The sequence below is a fragment of the Protopterus annectens genome, chromosome 10.part0 (genome assembly GCF_019279795.1).
Source record: "Protopterus annectens isolate FY-2018-M chromosome 10.part0, PAN1.0, whole genome shotgun sequence".
NCBI lineage: Eukaryota > Metazoa > Chordata > Ceratodontiformes > Protopteridae > Protopterus > Protopterus annectens.
The window spans coordinates 1,137,692,638-1,137,711,328 of record NC_056744.1 but is presented as its reverse complement, the minus strand read 5'-3'; the positions used below and the strand labels follow the sequence as shown (position 1 = coordinate 1,137,711,328).

The window sequence follows — 18,691 nt, the reverse complement described above, 5'->3', positions numbered from 1 at the left end:
ATACAAATAAAGCACTTAGTGATTTTGAGGTGTTAAAATAGATCTGGAAACAAAGATAGACTGAAAAACACATTTTTTAGTTATAGGGTGGGGTTTTCCTTTAAGCTCTGCTTGCATAACTGCACTCACATAAAACTGAAACAAAAGCCATGGGTGGGTAACTACACAGCAATCAACTCTGAGTAAGCACATCACTGTGATTATGCCAGAGAAAAGAAGGCCGCGGTGGTACGGCGGTAACGTTGTTACCTCACAGCAAGAGGTTCTCCCGTTCGATTCTCCGCTTGGCTTGGGAGTGCCTTCTGTGTGGAGTCTGCATGTCCTCCCCGCGGTTGGGTAGCGTTCGAAAGACATGCGTGCGTAAATAGGTGTGCCTTCGTTGAAGGTTGGGCGTCGAGCTGGCACCTTGGTGTTTCGTAAAAAATCTACTGCCAATCATTAGCGGACCGGAGTTCCGCTGTGGCGACCCCTTACCAGGAAAAAGCCAAAAGACAAACAACAACTTACACTGGGTCCACTGTTCTCCTTTTTGCTGTCAGATTCTTCCTTGACACATGCTACTACCCTGCTTATCTGTTGAACAGCTTACTAAACACAGTGCAACAATCATCCATGAGATATACAACACTTATGGTTGTTTTTTTTTTGTTTTTTTTTAACAGGTTTCCGTTATAAAGCAGAATCTACACAGAGATGAAAAAAAAACAGATGACAGCAAGATAAATGATAGCTGTGAATGGCATTACAAGCCTTGATAATGAAATACCAGAAAAGTATCAGTTGATAGGAAATCCGTAGTTAGTGGATGTGTTCAGGCCTTCATGTTGAAGCCAAGGGATTATTTAATTTTTTTCCTCTTTTTCACACAAATGGCACACTAAATGCAAACTCTTCAGCTTTTAGGTATCTGAAAAGTTCATTTGGATACAATATTCAAGACAAATTTCATTCCCTTTCAGAAAACAGTTAAGGACAAATTATTAGGAAGAAGTTTTCACTGTGAGGATAGCAGGTAACTACAGTAACTAACCCAAAATGCTTAAAAAAAAAAAAAAAAAAAAAAAAAACATTTAAAACTGCAGGATGGAGCCTTGATACTGATGTCACTAGCAATTCCATTTAAGGATATTAAGGAAATCTAGCTGAGGCTAGGCTACATTTCTTTTTGTTACATTTTCAATTTTTTTTTGTTTTGTTTCCCTTCTCAAAGTGAGATCAAAGTTTGGTTTAAATAAGACAGCAACTATAATATACACCAAGAAAGACTAGGACATCTGTCAGAAGAAAGCCCACTTACATCTTGGAAATGCTCTGCTTCTCTCTCCTTGATTGCTTCGTCCGTTGCTCTTCTCCTTGCCCGCTCTTCTTCTATTTTTTTCTGTATTTCTTCTTCAGATAGCTGTCCAATTTTTTCAAACTTTGATTTTAAATTCTTTGCCTGAATTGAGCCAGTTCTTTTCAGTCTGGAAAGTTCTTCATACTCTCTGCTTATTATTTCAGTGCTTTCGTTTACTTCTTCCTGCACAAATACGTGGAAATACAATGTTTGAAATAGAAACACCAACATTCATTACGGATAACATTTTGTTCTTACAACATATATTTCAGATACTCAAGCATTCTTGGTTCAAACCAAGTTCGTGTTATTTGTATTGTATGTTATGTAGAGCATGGGGTACCAAGACATCCAGGAAAACCAAGATAACTTATTAACCCACTCCATAGCCCAAGACATGATCATAACACTTAGGAGGGTGCTTAACAATAAGAATCCCCATAAGTGTCATTGCAATCAAGTCTTGTACTAGAGACTACAGGGGACTGCACTGTCCAGCATGTAATAGTTGTAAAATTTTAAACAGTTTCTTTTCAGTCTGCAGTTCATGCCTCTCAACTGTAACTGTGTTTGTGTCATATTTTGTGCTCTGTCCCTAATATATATATTTTTTATTTTCTAGTAAATCAGTGAGGATTACAGTCAGTCAATAATGCCAGACGTTGGAGATTCATATTATTTATTGTTCCTAAAATGCATATTGATGCAAAACCTGTTGTTCTACATACTTTTTAATTGAATAACAGCAATATTTAAAAATTGTCCCTGATTTTCATTTCCCTCCACTAAATTTGGATTTCTCCAGAATTCTTAAGCAAAGGAGCTAGCAGGTGGGCTGCTGTCTGTTTGACAACGTTAAGTAGTTTTTCAAAGCCAGTAAAACAATTTAAACTCTTACACTTTTTTTCAGGAATTGGAAGTACACACAGCAGATAAAGCTCCATGCACTATAGTCATTTCAGATTTAACTGTATTTTCAAATACCTGTAATGTCTTGGTTCTGGTCATGGCTGAAAGGGGTCATTGCACCAGTCCACATATCTGGTTAATAGGACAGTAGGATAACAATCAAAGCTGGCATTAAGAATAAGCAAACTAGGCCACCACCATTTGTATCACTCAGTCCACTACCATTGTCCAAGATTCCCTCACTGCTAAAGCACCTTTATTTTAATTCTGCTCCTAAGGAATATTCAGCCAAATGTCAAGAAAGCACCAGTCTGACACAGCAGTAAGGGATTCATGTCTCAGGAGACTGATATATTTTGTGTACAAAAATATGCAAAGCAAGGGTCAACAGACTGGGAAGATTTGCTCCAGTTCTACTATTTTTTTTTTCAAATAGTGAACATGACAGGACTATGAGATTATTTAAAAATGCACAAGTTCCTGGGTCCCAAGTCTGGAAGGCCTATGCATAAATATAGTAGAAATTCAAAAGATGATTTATAGTAGAGGTAATCTGAACTCTCTCTATTTTTTGATAGAGAACATCAAAATGGAGCTAGTGGCTGCATACGTCTCAGTTGCTGTACTTTTTTAAACTAATTCTCACAACAGCTTCAAATAAAACCAAAACAATTTGAAATGTGGTGGTGAGCCAAGATGTTAATTGTTTTATGTAAAGAATAATAAAACAGAAAATGTAATTACAGCTTCAAGATTGTGTTATAGTTGGTTGCAACCTGAACATGTAGTCTCTGACTCCTCACATGCATTGCTCTATAACATTTAGAGGTCTTATTGCTAAAAAGTAAGCTTCTCTTCTGAAATGCAGCAACTTAACAAGATGGCAGTGTGTATCTATACTTGCTCCCCAGCCAGCATTTCAAATGAGGATTCAATGAGATCTTACTTTGAACTTGAAATGCGTGTAGAACACTGGCAATCTGAAAACATTCATAATGGTATGGATGCTTTAGCTTGTTGCCAGCAGTTGTGTGTGACTGATGAGAGCATCAGCACTGCACAAGTGCAGAATGGGAACTGTAAACTTTCAGCTCCTAAGCATAGTCAGGGCCGGTGCTAGCATTTTGGGGGCCCCCAGCAAGGTTCAAGTTGGGGGCCCTACTCAAGAGAACATGAAGCGTGACCACATTGCTATTGCACCTCCTTCCCTGTCAAGCTCATCCAGCACCATTTAACCACTAGTGTCACTACATTCAGATCATTAAGAATTTGTGCCAAGCCCAGACTGGCATTTAGTACCAAGGTTACATTATGATAAACTTCTGTACTACAGTACGGTAGCCAATCACAGGTACACACTGACTGACACTTAATACCAATGTTGCACTAAGACAACCCCCTGTACCACAGCATGGTAGCTACTCACAGGTGTGCACACACTGACTAGCATTTAGTGCCAATGTTACAATCCTGATAAACCCCTGTACCACAGCAAGGTAGTGACTCAGGTGCACATGACAAGGTAGCAACTCACAGGTGCACACACTGACTGGCATCGAGTACCAATGTGACATTATGAAATCCCTGTACCACAGCAAGGTTGCCACTCACAGATGCAGACACTGACTGGATACTCAACTGCCCAGATTTTCAAAGAATGTCCAGATGTGACTCTTGTTTGGTCTGTTTTTGTGGCAATCATTGATGACTGAATTCATTAAATGACAGGCATTTCAGTTTATACCCTTCAGAACATCTATGGCAACATTCAGTTTATAACAGCAATATTTAAAATTTGCCCAGATCTTTGGGGCTGGAAACCCATTATCTGTGGCTTTGTCCAGATTTTGTGCCATGAGATAAAGAGCTACAGCTGGCATTTAGTAGCAATGTTACATTATGACAAGCCTCTGTACTGCATCAAGGTATCCAGTCCCAAAGAGGTACACAGACACCTACACTGACTCCCCAAAGACACCCACATTGACTGGCATTTAGTAGCAATGTTGTTACATTACGACAAGCCTCTGTACCGCATCAAGGTAGCCAGTCCCACAGAGGTACACAAACTCCCAGACACAGACTCCCACACAGAGAGACAGAGACAGACTCCCACATAGAGAGAGATAGAGACACAGACTCCCACACAGAGAGAGACAGAGACACAGACTCCCACACACACAGAGACAGAGACAGAGACTCCCACACACACAGAGACAGAGACAGAGACTCCACACACACACAGAGACAGAGACAGAGACTCCACACACACACAGAGACAGAGACTCCACACACACACAGAGACAGAGACTCCACACACACACAGAGACAGAGACTCCACACAGAGACAGAGACTCCACACAGAGACAGAGACTCCACACAGAGACAGAGACTCCCACACACACACACAGACAGACAGAGACTCCCACACACACACAGACAGACAGAGACTCCCACACACACACAGACAGACAGAGACTCCCACACACACACACACACACACACACACACAGGCAGAGACAGACTCCCACACACAGAGACTCCCACACACACACACAGAGACTCCCACACACACACACACAGAGACTCCCACACACAGAGACTCCCACACACAGAGACTCCCACACACAGAGACTCCCACACACACACAGACTCCCACACAGACTCACACACACACAGACTCACACACACACACACAGACTCCCACACACAGAGACAGAGACACAGACCCACACACACACAGACTGACCCCGAGACAGAGACACAGACTCCCACACACATGATAAAAGACAGCACTACAGCAAGACTGAACATTAACACCCACACAATTACTGACATGAACAGTCACACTGCAGATGTACACAACACAGCTATGGGACACAGAAAAGATTACAGACAACATACAAGGGAAAGCCATGGGGATTACTGAGCCTGAGGCAGACTCAAACCCATGCACATGAGAGTAATGGGGATTAGTAAGTCTGACACAGGCAGACTCAAACCCAGAAAGAAAAAGATGAATACCAAAGTGGCATTCATCTTCCATATGCATTTACCTCCTCAGCTTCTGACTGCTGCCACTTGTCTGTTCTTCCTTCGCTTCTGTCCTAGCCCTTGAAGAGTCTTGCTGCTCCCAACTGTGCTGCCACTTGTCTGTTCTTCCTTTGCTTCTGTCCTAGCCCTTGAAGAGTCTTGCTGCTCCCAACTGTCATACCATCCTGATGAGTCCTGCCACTACCCTGCCACTCCACATGAGTCCTTCTGCTCCTGACAAGTCCTGCCACTCCGAGTCCAGCTGATCCTAGCTGCCTTTGCCTAACATCCTGCTAGTTCCATCCTCATGGTCCTACCTGTTGGAGGTACGTAAACAAAAACAGTGAATACACAGCATACAAGCCAGACTAAGGTACTACCTGAAATTACTGCCTGACAGCATTATAAAAGATTACTGGAAAGGAAATATGAGCACATACCTAATCTACAGTTTTACTGGGATCTTACGAATTTTCTTCCGGACAAAATCTTCAATGAGGCTGCCATGTGATACACTTCGGCCCACTTCATGCTCAATTGAGAGCACAGCTAAGCCTGAAAGTCTCTCCTGACTCATTGACGAACGCAGGTATGTCTTTATGAGTTTCAACTTAGAAAAGCTGCGTTCTGCAGTAGCCACTGTAACAGGTGCAGTCAAATAAATGCGCATTGAAACATAAGTATTTATATATATGTCTTGCAAGTGGTTGCGAATAAGGAAATTTAACAGTCAGTGGTGACGATTCATTATCAATCATTCGAGAAAGGCTTTTAAGTTCGTGTCCAAGGTCAGAGTCATCAATATCACAGTGGCCACTTATTCTGTCAGTCAGTTGTTCTTTCAGAACCTTGCAGTGTTGCAGCAGTGTGTCTTCTGCAACATCACTCAAGGCTTTAATATTTGATAAAAATCCAAAGGCCTTATCAAACTCGGAAAGCTGCTGAAACCGGTCAGTAAACGATTGGATTGTTGTGTCCAGCAGCACATTGAAGAACTCTACACGTAATTTTACCGCTGGATCCTGTACAGTCTCATCTCCTCCTTCATAGTCAAAGAACCGTTTTACTTTCCTTCGTCTCTTTTCTTGAAATGTGGTGCCAACATCCAGTTCTTCTGCTATCTTGGAGGCTTACCATGGCATGTTGAAATCCTGTTTCTCTGTAATTCTTAAGCAGGTCCATAGTGGATGCCAGCACTTTGACACATGTTGAAATATCAACAGATGGACTCTGCAGAACTTTGCTTGCACGATTTACCTCTGTCAGCACATCATACCAAACCACTAAACATACAATGAACTGGTATGACATAAGTTCTGAGCACAGTCCTCTTGCTTGTTGATATGTTGCAGCATCATTTGTACGCACTGCTTCCCTATCTCCTGTAATGCCTCAATGACTCCTTCAACTGAAATCTTACTGCCTTGACAGAGTCTATCCTGCATTCCCAGTGAGTCTCCGACAGTGGCTTCACAGTGACATTTGTGTGCCGTTTTAAGATCTGCCATCTGTTTGTTGATGCTGAACAGAGTACGTAAATGTTCTGCAGACATCCAAAGAATGACACTGCCTGTACTGATGAATGTGCTCCATCACTAACTATAAGATTTAAATTATGGCAGGCACATGGCACATAAAAGCCCTTGAATTCATCTGTTTTATCCGGGCCTGCAGTCCAGCTGTTTCCCTTCATGTTGCTGCCATTGTCATATCCTTGTCCTCGACAGTCATTAATGTCCAGTTGATGATTTTGAAGAGTCTTAAGAAGAGCTTCTGTCAGCCCTGCCCCAGTTGTGTCATTCACAGGCACAAATCCCAGAAAATGTTCCTCAACTGTGGCTACAGTCTGTGAAATGTCCACATACCGAACTACTACAGTCATTTGCTCTTGATTGCTGATATCTGGCGTGCAATCAAGAATCACAGAAAAGTACCTAGTGTCCTTCACCTTCCCTACTATGATCCTTAAGATAGCATTTGCAATCAACTGGATAACTTCATTCTGTATGTCCTTCCCAAGATAGTGATCCATTATCTCTTTATTACGGATACGACGCAAATGTTCAGCCATAACAGGGTCAAACTGCGATAAAAGTTGCACTTGACCTAAGAAGTTGCCATTGCCATAGGTGTCCAGGGCATCAGTTGTACCACGGAATGCCATGTTCCGTTCTGCCAAGTACTGGACAACAGCAATAATGCGTTCTAACACACCACGCCAGTGAGTTATCTCCTTTTCAACCACTGCTTGCCTCTTATCATCCATAGTCTGCCTACTCTTTATTCTGTTGTCCAGTTCCTTCCACTTCATCATGCATGCCATATGCTCTGGCACTCTGTCATGGCTGTGTAAAGCTTTGGACATCTCTCTCCATGCTTTGTAACCACCTGACCTGAGAAGATGGTTAGAATGTCCAAACAATTTGCATGGAAAGCAAAACAGTGCATCCTTTGAGACCGAATATGTCAGCCAAGTGCGTTTGCTCTCGCTCCATTAGGCAGCACATGGAAGTAGTTCTCAGATGTAAATCTTCTTTTCTGCTCATTGACTGGGAACTGTGTTAACACCACTTGCACAGGTCCATGCTGAATGGCAGCTACCCTAAACTCATCCCTAATCAAGTCTGGCCAAGTCCCTAGATCCTCCAAAGATGTACCTGACACTCCCTGCAAGTCATAGGCCACATCTGTCACTATGGAAGTATGGGCTCCTTCTGTATCAAAGTCTGGTGATCCAGGCAACACCTCAGGTGAGTCTGCATTTGCTGCCGTGCTTTCACCCATGGTAATGGCTGTAGGTCCACAGGAAGTAGCCTGTGGTGTGGCCGGAAGAAAGTTGTTACTTTCTAGTGAAAGGATGCTGGCCTCACAGTGGTCAGACTGTAATGCAAAACCATTGTGTTGTCCTGAAGGCAGACTTTTCCTGAATCTCCCTCACTGATGAGTCACAGAAAAATTTCATAATGGAACCCTGTCTCTTTGCATCCTCATTTCTCTGCTGCTGAAGCTTTCTTTTGCTGCTCCTGACAAATATGTGCGCTTCATCTCTAACTGGGAATGGAAGTAAAGCAGAATTACTACATATACAGAGTCCTTTGGTCATACTGTTATTAAAAATGCTTAATGGCTTTCATTGACAGTCTATTGCACTGCAGGCAGAAAGACTGAAAAATGACTAACCAGTAGGCACAAACAAGTAATGAGAGGCCCAGGTTACAGTTTCATGTTAGATATCTATCACTAGAGGTGAATGTCAGCTTTTTCTACACAATTCTTCTCCTGTCATCCCCTAAACATGTGAAGTGGCCACAGATGATGCAAAAGATTGATATTACAAGCTTCTTAGACTAAAGTCTGAAAGAACTAATGACTAGGAGAGGCACAAGTTTGAAGGAGAACACACCAAATTGAGGCAAGACAAATGTTACGGTACAATACAGACTACACATGCCCACTCCTCTCAATCTCTTAGCAGACTTGAACAAATCAAAATAATTTTTTGAACAAAGGAGTGAAATCATGGATTTGCTAGACAACCTCATGTGTGAAGGATGAAGTGGCACACAGACTGGGAGACTGACATTCCCACAACCCCTCTTAGCACAGGATCAGTGTACAAAAGCATAAATCTAAGGAATGTACCATGCATTACGTGGAGGGTATGAAACAAGAAGTCCATTTCTGTTAGTAGCCTCAGCTGTCCACATTGTGCTATGCAATCACTGAGAGAGAACAGGCTAAAAAACAAACATCTGGACACAATTTTCACAGGCCCCGTCAACCTCCTAAAATTGTCAACTTAATTCAGACAGCCAAAAAACTTGGATAGCAGAGCAGTGTTTGCAGTAGTATGCATTAGAGACATCAGTACATTCTGTGGAATTCTTACCCCCCCCATCTCGGCACAATTTTGGACAAAGTGAAAAAAATTACCAATGTGCTTACAGTCTGACACTCCCCATTACAAAAAAAACTCCAAACAATGGACACTGCCACATTCTCACAGGCCCTACCCACACTCCCAAACTTTCAATAGCTATGGACCATAAAAATAAGTCATTGCAACAAAGCATATGAAGAACAGTTAGACAGCACTATAAACAGATAGCAGAACAGTGTTTGCATTAGCAGGCATTAAGATATCAGTACATTCTATGGAATTCTTAACCCCCAAGTCTAGGCAGAATTCTGGATGAAGTGAAACAAAAAGTCATAGCATAAACAATGTGCTTACAGTCTGTGACCCCCTATTAAAAATACTCCAAGCAAACAATGGACACTGCAACATTCTCACAGGCCCTAACCACACTCCAAACCTTTCAACACAATAAGTACGGACAATGATAAAAGGTAAGCCATTGCATCAGTACATTGTTGGTAAACAATAGTAGCATAACAGGGTGTGCATTTGTATACATTCGAACATCCACACCTTTTACAACATTCTCACAGCTATTAACTACCCTCCTGACATTAGGCAAGGTAAACAATGCACAAGTTCTCTCAACCTCCAAAGAGCATAATTCAGACAGTCAATAATAACTGCAGAACAAGGCGTAACATCAGGGATAGTTAAACAGTACTATAAACCTAGACATCTGAACAGTGTTTACATTAGCATGTATTAAGATATCAGGCTCCATCATCCTCCAAATTACATAATCCAAACAGCCAAAAATAACTCAGAAGAAGCTGTAACACTAGGGATATTTAAGCCGTACTAATTCCCTCGACAGAACAGTATTTGCATTAGCATGCAACATAGGCGTAGCATTAACAATGTGCTTTAGTGTGTGTGGCCCCACATTAAAAAACTTCAGGCAAACATTGAACACTGCAACATTCTCACAGCCACTAACTACTCTCCCAACATTGGGCTTTTTAAACAATGTACAGGTACCAGCATACTCTAAATTACATAATCCAAACAGCTAAAAATAACTCGGAACAAGCTGTAACACTAGGGATATTTAAGCAGTACTATAACCCTTAACAGAACAGCATTTGCATTAGCATGCATTAAGATACTAGTACATTCTGCAGAACCCCCCCCCCCCCACCGGCGATGCGCAATAATCCTGGATAAAGTGAAAACAAAAAGCATAGGCATAGCATTAACAATGTCCTATTACATGACCCCCATTAAAAAGGCTCCAGTCAAACACTGAACACTACAACATTCTCACAGGTCCTAACCACACTCCCAAACTTTCAACACATTAAGTACGGACAACGAAAACATTGCAGTCATTGCATCAGTGATTAGAACATTGAAGTTATATGCAATAGTAGTTCACAAGGCTTGCATTAGTATACATTCAAAACATCTATGCCTTCAACAGCAACATTCTCACAGCTGCAAACCACCCTCCCAACATTATGCATTTTAAGCAACGTACATGCCCCATCAACCTCCTAACCTCTCAGCACAATTCAAACAGCCAAAAAACTACAGAACAAGGTGCAACAGCAGGGATAGTGTAAAACAGTACTATAAACCTAGATAGCAGAACAGCGTTTAACAAATATGTAAAAAAACTGAAAACTTACTACAAAAACTGAAAACTTACTACAAATTCAGTTGACAAATCTACCAACAGTTTCAAAAGTAGCAGTTGAAGCCAGTTCTTATCCCGAATACAAAAGATCCATTACTGAGCAGTCAGTCAACCATCTGGAAAATATACATTATACCCTTGCACAAAGGTGGAAGCTTGAGCGAACTTAAATTATAGGCCAAGAGCAATTCTTCTTCCGCTACCTAAACTCCTAGAGGAATGCATTCATTCTCAACCACGCTACCTAAACTCCTAGAGGAATGCATTCATTCTCAACCAATATTTTACTTGCCACTTACCCCATACACCCAATACTATTGACTTAGACAGCAGCATCTCACAAGACTGCCCACCTATCCCTGCTCTAGCCCACAAGACTGCCCACCTACCCCTGCTCTAGCCAACTACAATATCCTTCTCTGTCCCATTATTTATCTCCTCCTTTTCATCACCCCTATCCCATTCTCTCTACCGCTTACATATACAGCATAGATAAAGCCAAAACAAAATCCTCTTGCTCCAAATAAGTTATACACTTTCCTAACGAATCGGCAATTAAAATTAAATGTATATTACACTTCACATTCCCTTATGTTGTCCCTCATATAAACAGAAGCCAAATTATTTTACATATTTCTAGCACATATACTAAAAACATTTCTTCCTGGGCATCCACTGAAAATGGATTCTATCCTACACTGTCCAGAAAACAAATGTAAAGTGAGTATAGTAAAATGAGTAAAGTAAAACTGCTATAACCACAGCCTCTCACCACCCATCCTTTTACCACCAGCACACAGACATAACACAACCTGACCCCCACCCTCTCAGGACAAAAACTCTACACAGTACCAAAATAAAACTAATACAACCACAGCCCCAAAATAAAACTAGTACCACTACAGTCCTCACCCCCAAACCTCCGAGCACAAAACTGTACACAAAACTAAAATAAAACTAATGCAACCGCAGCCCACACTCCCCAAACCTCTTAGTACGAAATATGCACAAACACAAGAAATATGAACAAAAAAAAAAAAAATCACCCACCCCCCACAAAAAATAAAGTTATAACTAAACCCCAAAACTTACCTTTTTTGCTTTCAACAGAAGGCTGCTTCCAATACTCTGCTCCCCCTTCACGACTGAAGGCTCACCTGCTCTGTTCACCTTCCTCAGACCACTCAGTCCCTTTGAAGTTGCCCTTAAAAGGACAGTTTTGTCAGACCTTTTCAAAAGTTGTCCTTAAAAGGACAGTTTGTCAGACCTTTTCAGAAGTTGCCCTTAAAAGGACAGTTTAAAAAGAGTATAATCCACAAACCACGACCGCTGCAAAGGCTTGATCCACCGCTGATCCGTTCCTGCTGTCCGTCCTCACGCTGGTCCAAACACGCCGATCACTCTGCTGCTGATAAGAAACACTCCTCTGTTGAAAAACAAGAGAAGTGATCCTTATTAGCTGCAGGTGCCTTTTTAAAGGCAGTTTGTGCAGGAAGTGATTTGCAAGGACCAATCAGGTCCTTGCTTCATCACTTCCTACTTAAAAACAAAAAAACAAGGACTTAGTTCGCAGGCTGCTGCAGCCAATCAGATCCCTTGTTTCAGCGAGCGGACCTGATTGAGTGCAGCTTGCCAGCCAATCAAAAAAAAAAAAAACCACAAAGGGACTTAGTTCGCAGGCTGCTGCAACCAATCAGATCCCCTGTTTCAGCGAGCGGACCTGATTGAGTGCAGCTTGCCAGCCAATCAAAAAAAAAAAAAAACGGGAAAACGGAAATGCAGTTTCGCGACGACGGAGCAGCTAGATGTCCATGAGGAGCCGAGCCGAAGCAAAGTACACGCCGGTTGGACTAGTAAGTAACCCGCGGATGAGGATGATGGAGCAGCTAGACATCCACGAGGAGCCGAGCCGAAGTAGCGTAAATGCCGGTCGGACCATCGGGGCCCTTATTTGCGGGTAAGTAATCGGGGGCTCCCCGCGGCCGCGGGTTCCGCGGGTGCCTAACGCCGGCTATGAGCATAGTGGCACATCCGTGAGGATTTTTGATGTTCTTAGTAAGTTTAAACAAATGTCTACAGTTTTGGTGTTTTAACTGATTATTCATTAGTTGGAGTATTTCTTTTTTTATTATTCAGTAACAAAAGTGACTAAAGGACTTAAGTCGAGGAGAAAGGCACTTACTTTTCATATTTCCCTGAAAGAATACAGGCGAATACCATTTATTTTATTCAGATTACTAGTCAGAAGTTGCCAAGGTAGGTTTTACTGCTGTGCAAATCTTTGATTTTTGTAGCTATCTTGGCAAACTAGTACTATAAACTCCAGTTGATTTTAGCAGTCGTCTTAAGTTTTTGATGGGAAAATTGAATAGGGAAGGTGGCACTATGGTGCAGCCTCTTAACTGTACAGATTTTTGCACATATTTTTGGTCTGTTCCTCAAAAAATCTGTGTTTTTCTGATAAATTACTGGGATGCCCTGAGGATTGTAGTCACTAAATAATTACATACATTTGAGTTTCAGACTTCAAATCCTGCAGAAAATGTATGTTAAAACAAATCCTGTTACTCTAGCAACTTTCTAAGCTTATGAAAGTAACATTTAAAGAATGTCCCTATTTTTGGGCCTTTGCCCCCCCCCCCCCCATTTTGTCAGTCTTTGTCCAGATTTCTTGCACTGAGAGGTATGTTGCTCCCCGACAATATTTGATTCTCCAGTTCAGTTCTAAGCTGATGTGCCTTCTTTGTGAAATCTGCACATCTTCTTTGTGCTCATCTGGGTTTTCGCCAGGTGCTCTGGTTTCCTCCCAGATCCCAAAAACATGAACTGCCTGTAAGTGTCCATGCTGTGTGCAATGAATATGGGTGTGAGCCCTATGATGGATCGATGCCTTGCTCTGGATAAGCTTCTCTGCTTTGTGCTTACTAAGTGCTGAGATAGGTTTTGACTCCCTCATGACCATACCTTGTAAGTACCCCCCATATATGCTAACTTGGTCCTATGCTGAGGAGCCAAATGCTCCAGATTATGTGGAACGTGCCACATTTAACAACGAATGAAGCCACTGTTCCCCTGTTCCGCACTGAACAGCTTTGGCTCTGTAACACGGGTTTTGAATGGTTTGTATACTGCAATTACTGCCAATCGGCATCACGGTATACAAACCAATGCATGGGTTCCTCTTGTAGGTGAAACCTCTGTGTATCTTTGAATGACGCATTCAAATCCTGCCCCCCCCCCTCCTGTCAAGGCAGCTTACTTTGTTTACTAACAGAATCCTTGGGGGAGGGGAGGGCTTGTTTTTCTACTAAAAAAAGTCTCAGTACATTGATCAGAGCGAAGTACCAAGAATGCGTTGTGTATGTACCTATGCAATATTGTAACAGGAAGGAGGGTTTATTTTGGTTTGGTGCTTCTCTCTCCCAACGTGGTTAGGACTGGGAATATTGCAGAATTTTAATGACAAATGGTGCAGTTGTTGAACATGTGTTTGGGGGCTTAGAGATACAGCAGTTGATCGGAATACTGTATTGTTGTGGGATACAAACTTGGAGGTGTTCTGGTAAGAACATAGATGTTTTCAAGTTGTAGTGGAATGCTTATAAAGCTTTCTCCTTAACATCACACCGCAGTGTCCAACCAAATGTGCCTTTAGTTTAATAAAATATGGTCCTAGTGATGATGCAGCATTTTGTTTAACAAGGAAAACAAACTGCCAGGAACTTGCCCCAAGTTAAGTGTAAAGCATTGTGTAAAGGGAGAGCAAGGAAACTAATAAAGATGCATGAGAGACTGACAACTACTGTAAATAGGGCTACTACCTGTTCTTCATTTTGTAGGATGAGTCAGGCTCTGGTTACTTGTAACCCTAAGTGTAAAAAACTAAACCTAAACCTACTGTGCTTTTAGTACCCTGTGGGTGGGGCTGTACAGGTTTGGGCATAACAGAGTGGTTGGCCATACCTCTCAACCTCAGTGAAAGAAATCTGAACAAAGCCCAATATAATAGGGAGACAAAAAGCACAAAAATAGAAACATTTTAAATATTGCTCTTATAAACTTAGAAAGTTTGCTAGAATAGCAGGATCTGTGTTAGCATAGATTTTCTGAAGGATGTGTGTTTCCTTACTCAGTGACAGCTGTGTTTGGGAAACACCTGCCCTAGGTGCAAAATAAATAAATAAATAAATAAAAAAGGCATAAGTTAAATGGTGTTCTGGCTCTCGCTGTTTCAGCAATTAGCATCTTTTGAATTAAAAAAAAATGATCTAGCTCTCAAATGTACAGATTTTTGCAGACTGGCTAGATTTTTTTTCCTGTTCCTTATAAAAATAGTGGTTTTATTGCATTTTACAGATGTTCTACCATGCCCCATGTCAATGGCATGTTTTGCGCAGTGTGAAAACAGGGTGATCCACATTCTGACCATTTGTCACACATCGTTAGAGTCCTTGTTCCACACTGGCCTCTTAACAGGTTGAGACCTATGTTTGTAACTAACGTGCTTCTGGAGAGTGGTTATCCCTTAAAACTTTTAAATGAGCTAAGTGATGCAGTTATCTGGGGTTGGGGCACAAAATTTGTGCAATTATGTGGACAAGCAAAAGATGTGAAAGTAGTAACTTCATGGGACATTTTACTGACAAAAACTCTGAAAAAAGCTACAGTCCTGAATTATAACAAAGACTCATGGGCAACTAAGAATATCTTAAATACCAACTGGAAGATTTTTTCTCACTTTCCTGAAGTAGGAAAAAGACTATGTAAGAAAAGTACAGTTTTGTACCTACCATAAATGTAGATGTTCGAGGATCCACATTGCTGCAGTCCTAACCATTGGGTAGTCCGCTGTCCCAGTCGGCCCGAATACCAAAGTATATGGCTGACGTCGGTCAAGGCGCATTAGACTGACGTCAGGACGTCAGGGTACTAATGCGCATGACCGACGTCATATCCTCAGTCTTTTCTTGCCCCTGATGTCAGAAGACCCTAAAAAGACAAGGCCAAAACCAAAAACACCAAACACTCCTGCACCAAAAATATGTACAATATATACAAAATTACAAGAGTATAACCTCACCCACACAACCACCCCTAAACACAGAGGGAAAGGAGGGAGGGTAAATTGGACTGCAGCAATGTGGATCCTCGAACATCTACATTTATGGTAGGTACAAAACTGTACTATGTTCTTCATTCCACATTGCTGCAGTCCTAACCATTGGGTAGAATCCCAAAGCAGAGGTAAGGGAGGCTGGCAAATCATAAGGAAGCAGGAGCTGTCAACATGCCTTGCAAAATAGCTGTGGCAAAACCAGCCCTAGATTTAGAGTAGAGAGGAAGGTGGTAATGCTTAGAGAAAGTATGCACTGAACTCCAAGTAGCTGCCTCCAAAATATCCTTAGTTGCCACCCCCCTTAGAAATGCTGTTGAAGTGGCAGTAGCCCTAGTGGAATGAGGCCTAATCCCAGCTGGAATCTCCTTGCCATGATGGGAATAACAAAATGCAATGCAAAACCCAATCCACTTAGAAATAGTTTGTTTTGACACAGGCTTGCCCTGAGAACTCAAAGCAAAAGAAACAAACAACTGCTGAGACTGCCTAAAATCCTTGGTCCTGCATAAATAATAACGCAACTGCCTGTGTACATCTAAAGTGTGCAAAATCTTTTCCCCTTATTTTGGGGATCTGCATAGAAAGTAGGCAAATGAATAGTTTGGTTTAAAGCCACACTAGAAACCACCTTAGGCATAAAAGAAGGATTAGTACGTAATGATACCCTATCCTTATGGAAAATCAAAAGGCTCTACCGCCATAAGGGCCTGCAATTCAGAAACCCTTCTTGCAGAAGTAATGGCCAACAAAAAAGCAGTCTTCCATGACAAGTATTTCAAATCAGCAGTAGTCAGAGGCTCAAAAGGTTGTAGAGTAAGTTTCTCCAACACAAAATTGAGATCCCAAGCAGGAGTAGGAGCTCTACGTGGGGTCTTATATTCTTTGCCCCTCTAAGAAATTGCTTGAACAAAGGATGCGAAAACAATGGTGGGTCACAATCATAGTGAGCTGAAATTGCTGCAGCATGAATCTTAATGGAAGAGAAAGACAAACCTTTGTCCAATAATTCAGTAAGATATTGAAGAGCCACACTCAAATTAGGCTCAGAAATCTCCAAATTCTTTGCTGCACTCCAAAATAAAAATCTCTTCCATTTTTCTGCGTACACTTTCCTTGTACTAGGTCTTCTGGCTTCCATAATCACATTTAAAACTTGTTGAGGAAGTTGAGACCTGCTGTGTTTCAAAACAGAATATGCCAGGCTGTTAGATGAAGAGAGTGAAGCTTGACATTGAGCAGGTGACCGTCCCTCTGAGACAACAGGTGTGGAATCAAAGGTAAAGGCCATGGAGGCTTCCTTACCAGACTCCTCAGTAATGGGTACCAGTGTTGCCGAGGCCAATCTGGGGCTATTAAAATCATCCTTGGCTTGTCTTGTCTGACCTTTAGGAGCACCTTTGGGAGAAGAGGCAGAGGTGGAAAGGCATACACATGAAGATTTTTCCAACTGAAAGAAAGAGCATCCACTTTCCAAGCTGTGTGATGAAACCTCTTTGTGCAAAACTTTGGCAGCTGGTGGTTTAGTGGAGAAGCGAACAGATCTATGTCTGGAGTTCCCCATGACACTGTCAATTGCCGAAATACATGAAGATCCAGTTTCCACTCGTGGGGATCCATGATTTGTCTGCTTAACACATCTGCTAAGGAGTTCTGTGCTCCCGGCAGAAACCTTGCCTGAAGAGTTAGTTGCAAGCTGAGCGCAGTCTCCCATAAAATCATTGCTTGCCTGCACAACGGGTAAGAATGTGTTCCCCTTGTTTGTTGATGTACCACATGACAGTTGTGTTGTCTGTTAGAATCAACACCTGCCCTGGAAGAAGTAACTCCTTGAAAGCCATTAATGCAAACTGGACTGCTAACATCTCCTTCATGTTGATATGTAGATGCTGTAGTCTGGCAGGCCACTTGTCTTGTATCCACTTTCCATTTAGATGAGCTCCCAAGCAATGTCTGAGGCATCTGTCGTTAGAATCTGACTCGCCTCTGGCCGGGTCACAGAGAGTCCCTTGTTTAGGTGACATTCCTGAGCCCACCACAAAAATTCCTGTTGAATGCAAGGTATTATTTGAATGACAGTGTCCAAATCCTGGCAGTGCTGTGTCCATACATTTTGAGATACCATTGCAGCTTCCTCATATGCAGTTTGGCATTGGGAAGCACCAGAATACAAGATGCCATGAACCCTAAGGCTTGAAGGACTGTCCTTGCAGTCAGCCCGGACTGAAGAGATAGTTGATGGAAGTAAATGGAAAGATTCTTTTGTTTGTCCGGGGTTAAAAAGGCCATCTGGGCTGCTGTATTCAGTCTGACACCCAGAAAGCACATGTCTTGAGAGGGTACTAGACTGGACTTTATTTCGTTCACAGAATACCCTAGGCATCTTAGCACTGCTATCACATATTCCAAATGCTGTACAAGGTCTTCCTTTTCTTGAGCCAGAATCAGGCAGTCGTCCAAGTAAGGATAGATTTGAATTCCTTTTAGCCTGAAGTAAGCTATCACTGGAGCCAGAACCTTTGTGAATACTCTGGGCAGTAGATAAGCCAAAGGGCAATGCAGAGAACTGATAATGGGAATTTCCAGCTCGAAAACGCAGATACTTCCTGCAACTTAGTCTGATAGGCACATGAAGGTAAGCCTCCTTGAGATCTAAAGTTACCATCCAGTGATCTTTGCCCAGCAGAGGTAAAAGCTGTTGTAACGTCAACATCTTGAACTTGGGAATGTCCAGATAAGTGT

General features: G+C 42.0%; 1 protein-coding gene across 7 annotated transcripts in view; it reads right to left on the bottom strand.

Annotated features, from left to right (window-relative positions):
- The window catches only part of NEXN (nexilin F-actin binding protein), a 955,560-nt gene that overhangs the window by 97,081 nt on the left and 839,788 nt on the right, over positions 1 to 18,691 (bottom strand). For all 7 annotated transcript variants that reach the window (XM_044085866.1, XM_044085869.1, XM_044085863.1 and 4 more), the window contains one exon: positions 1,298 to 1,519. In XM_044085866.1, coding sequence (XP_043941801.1) covers positions 1,298 to 1,519 — 222 coding nt within the window. The remainder of the gene's footprint in view (positions 1 to 1,297; positions 1,520 to 18,691) is intronic.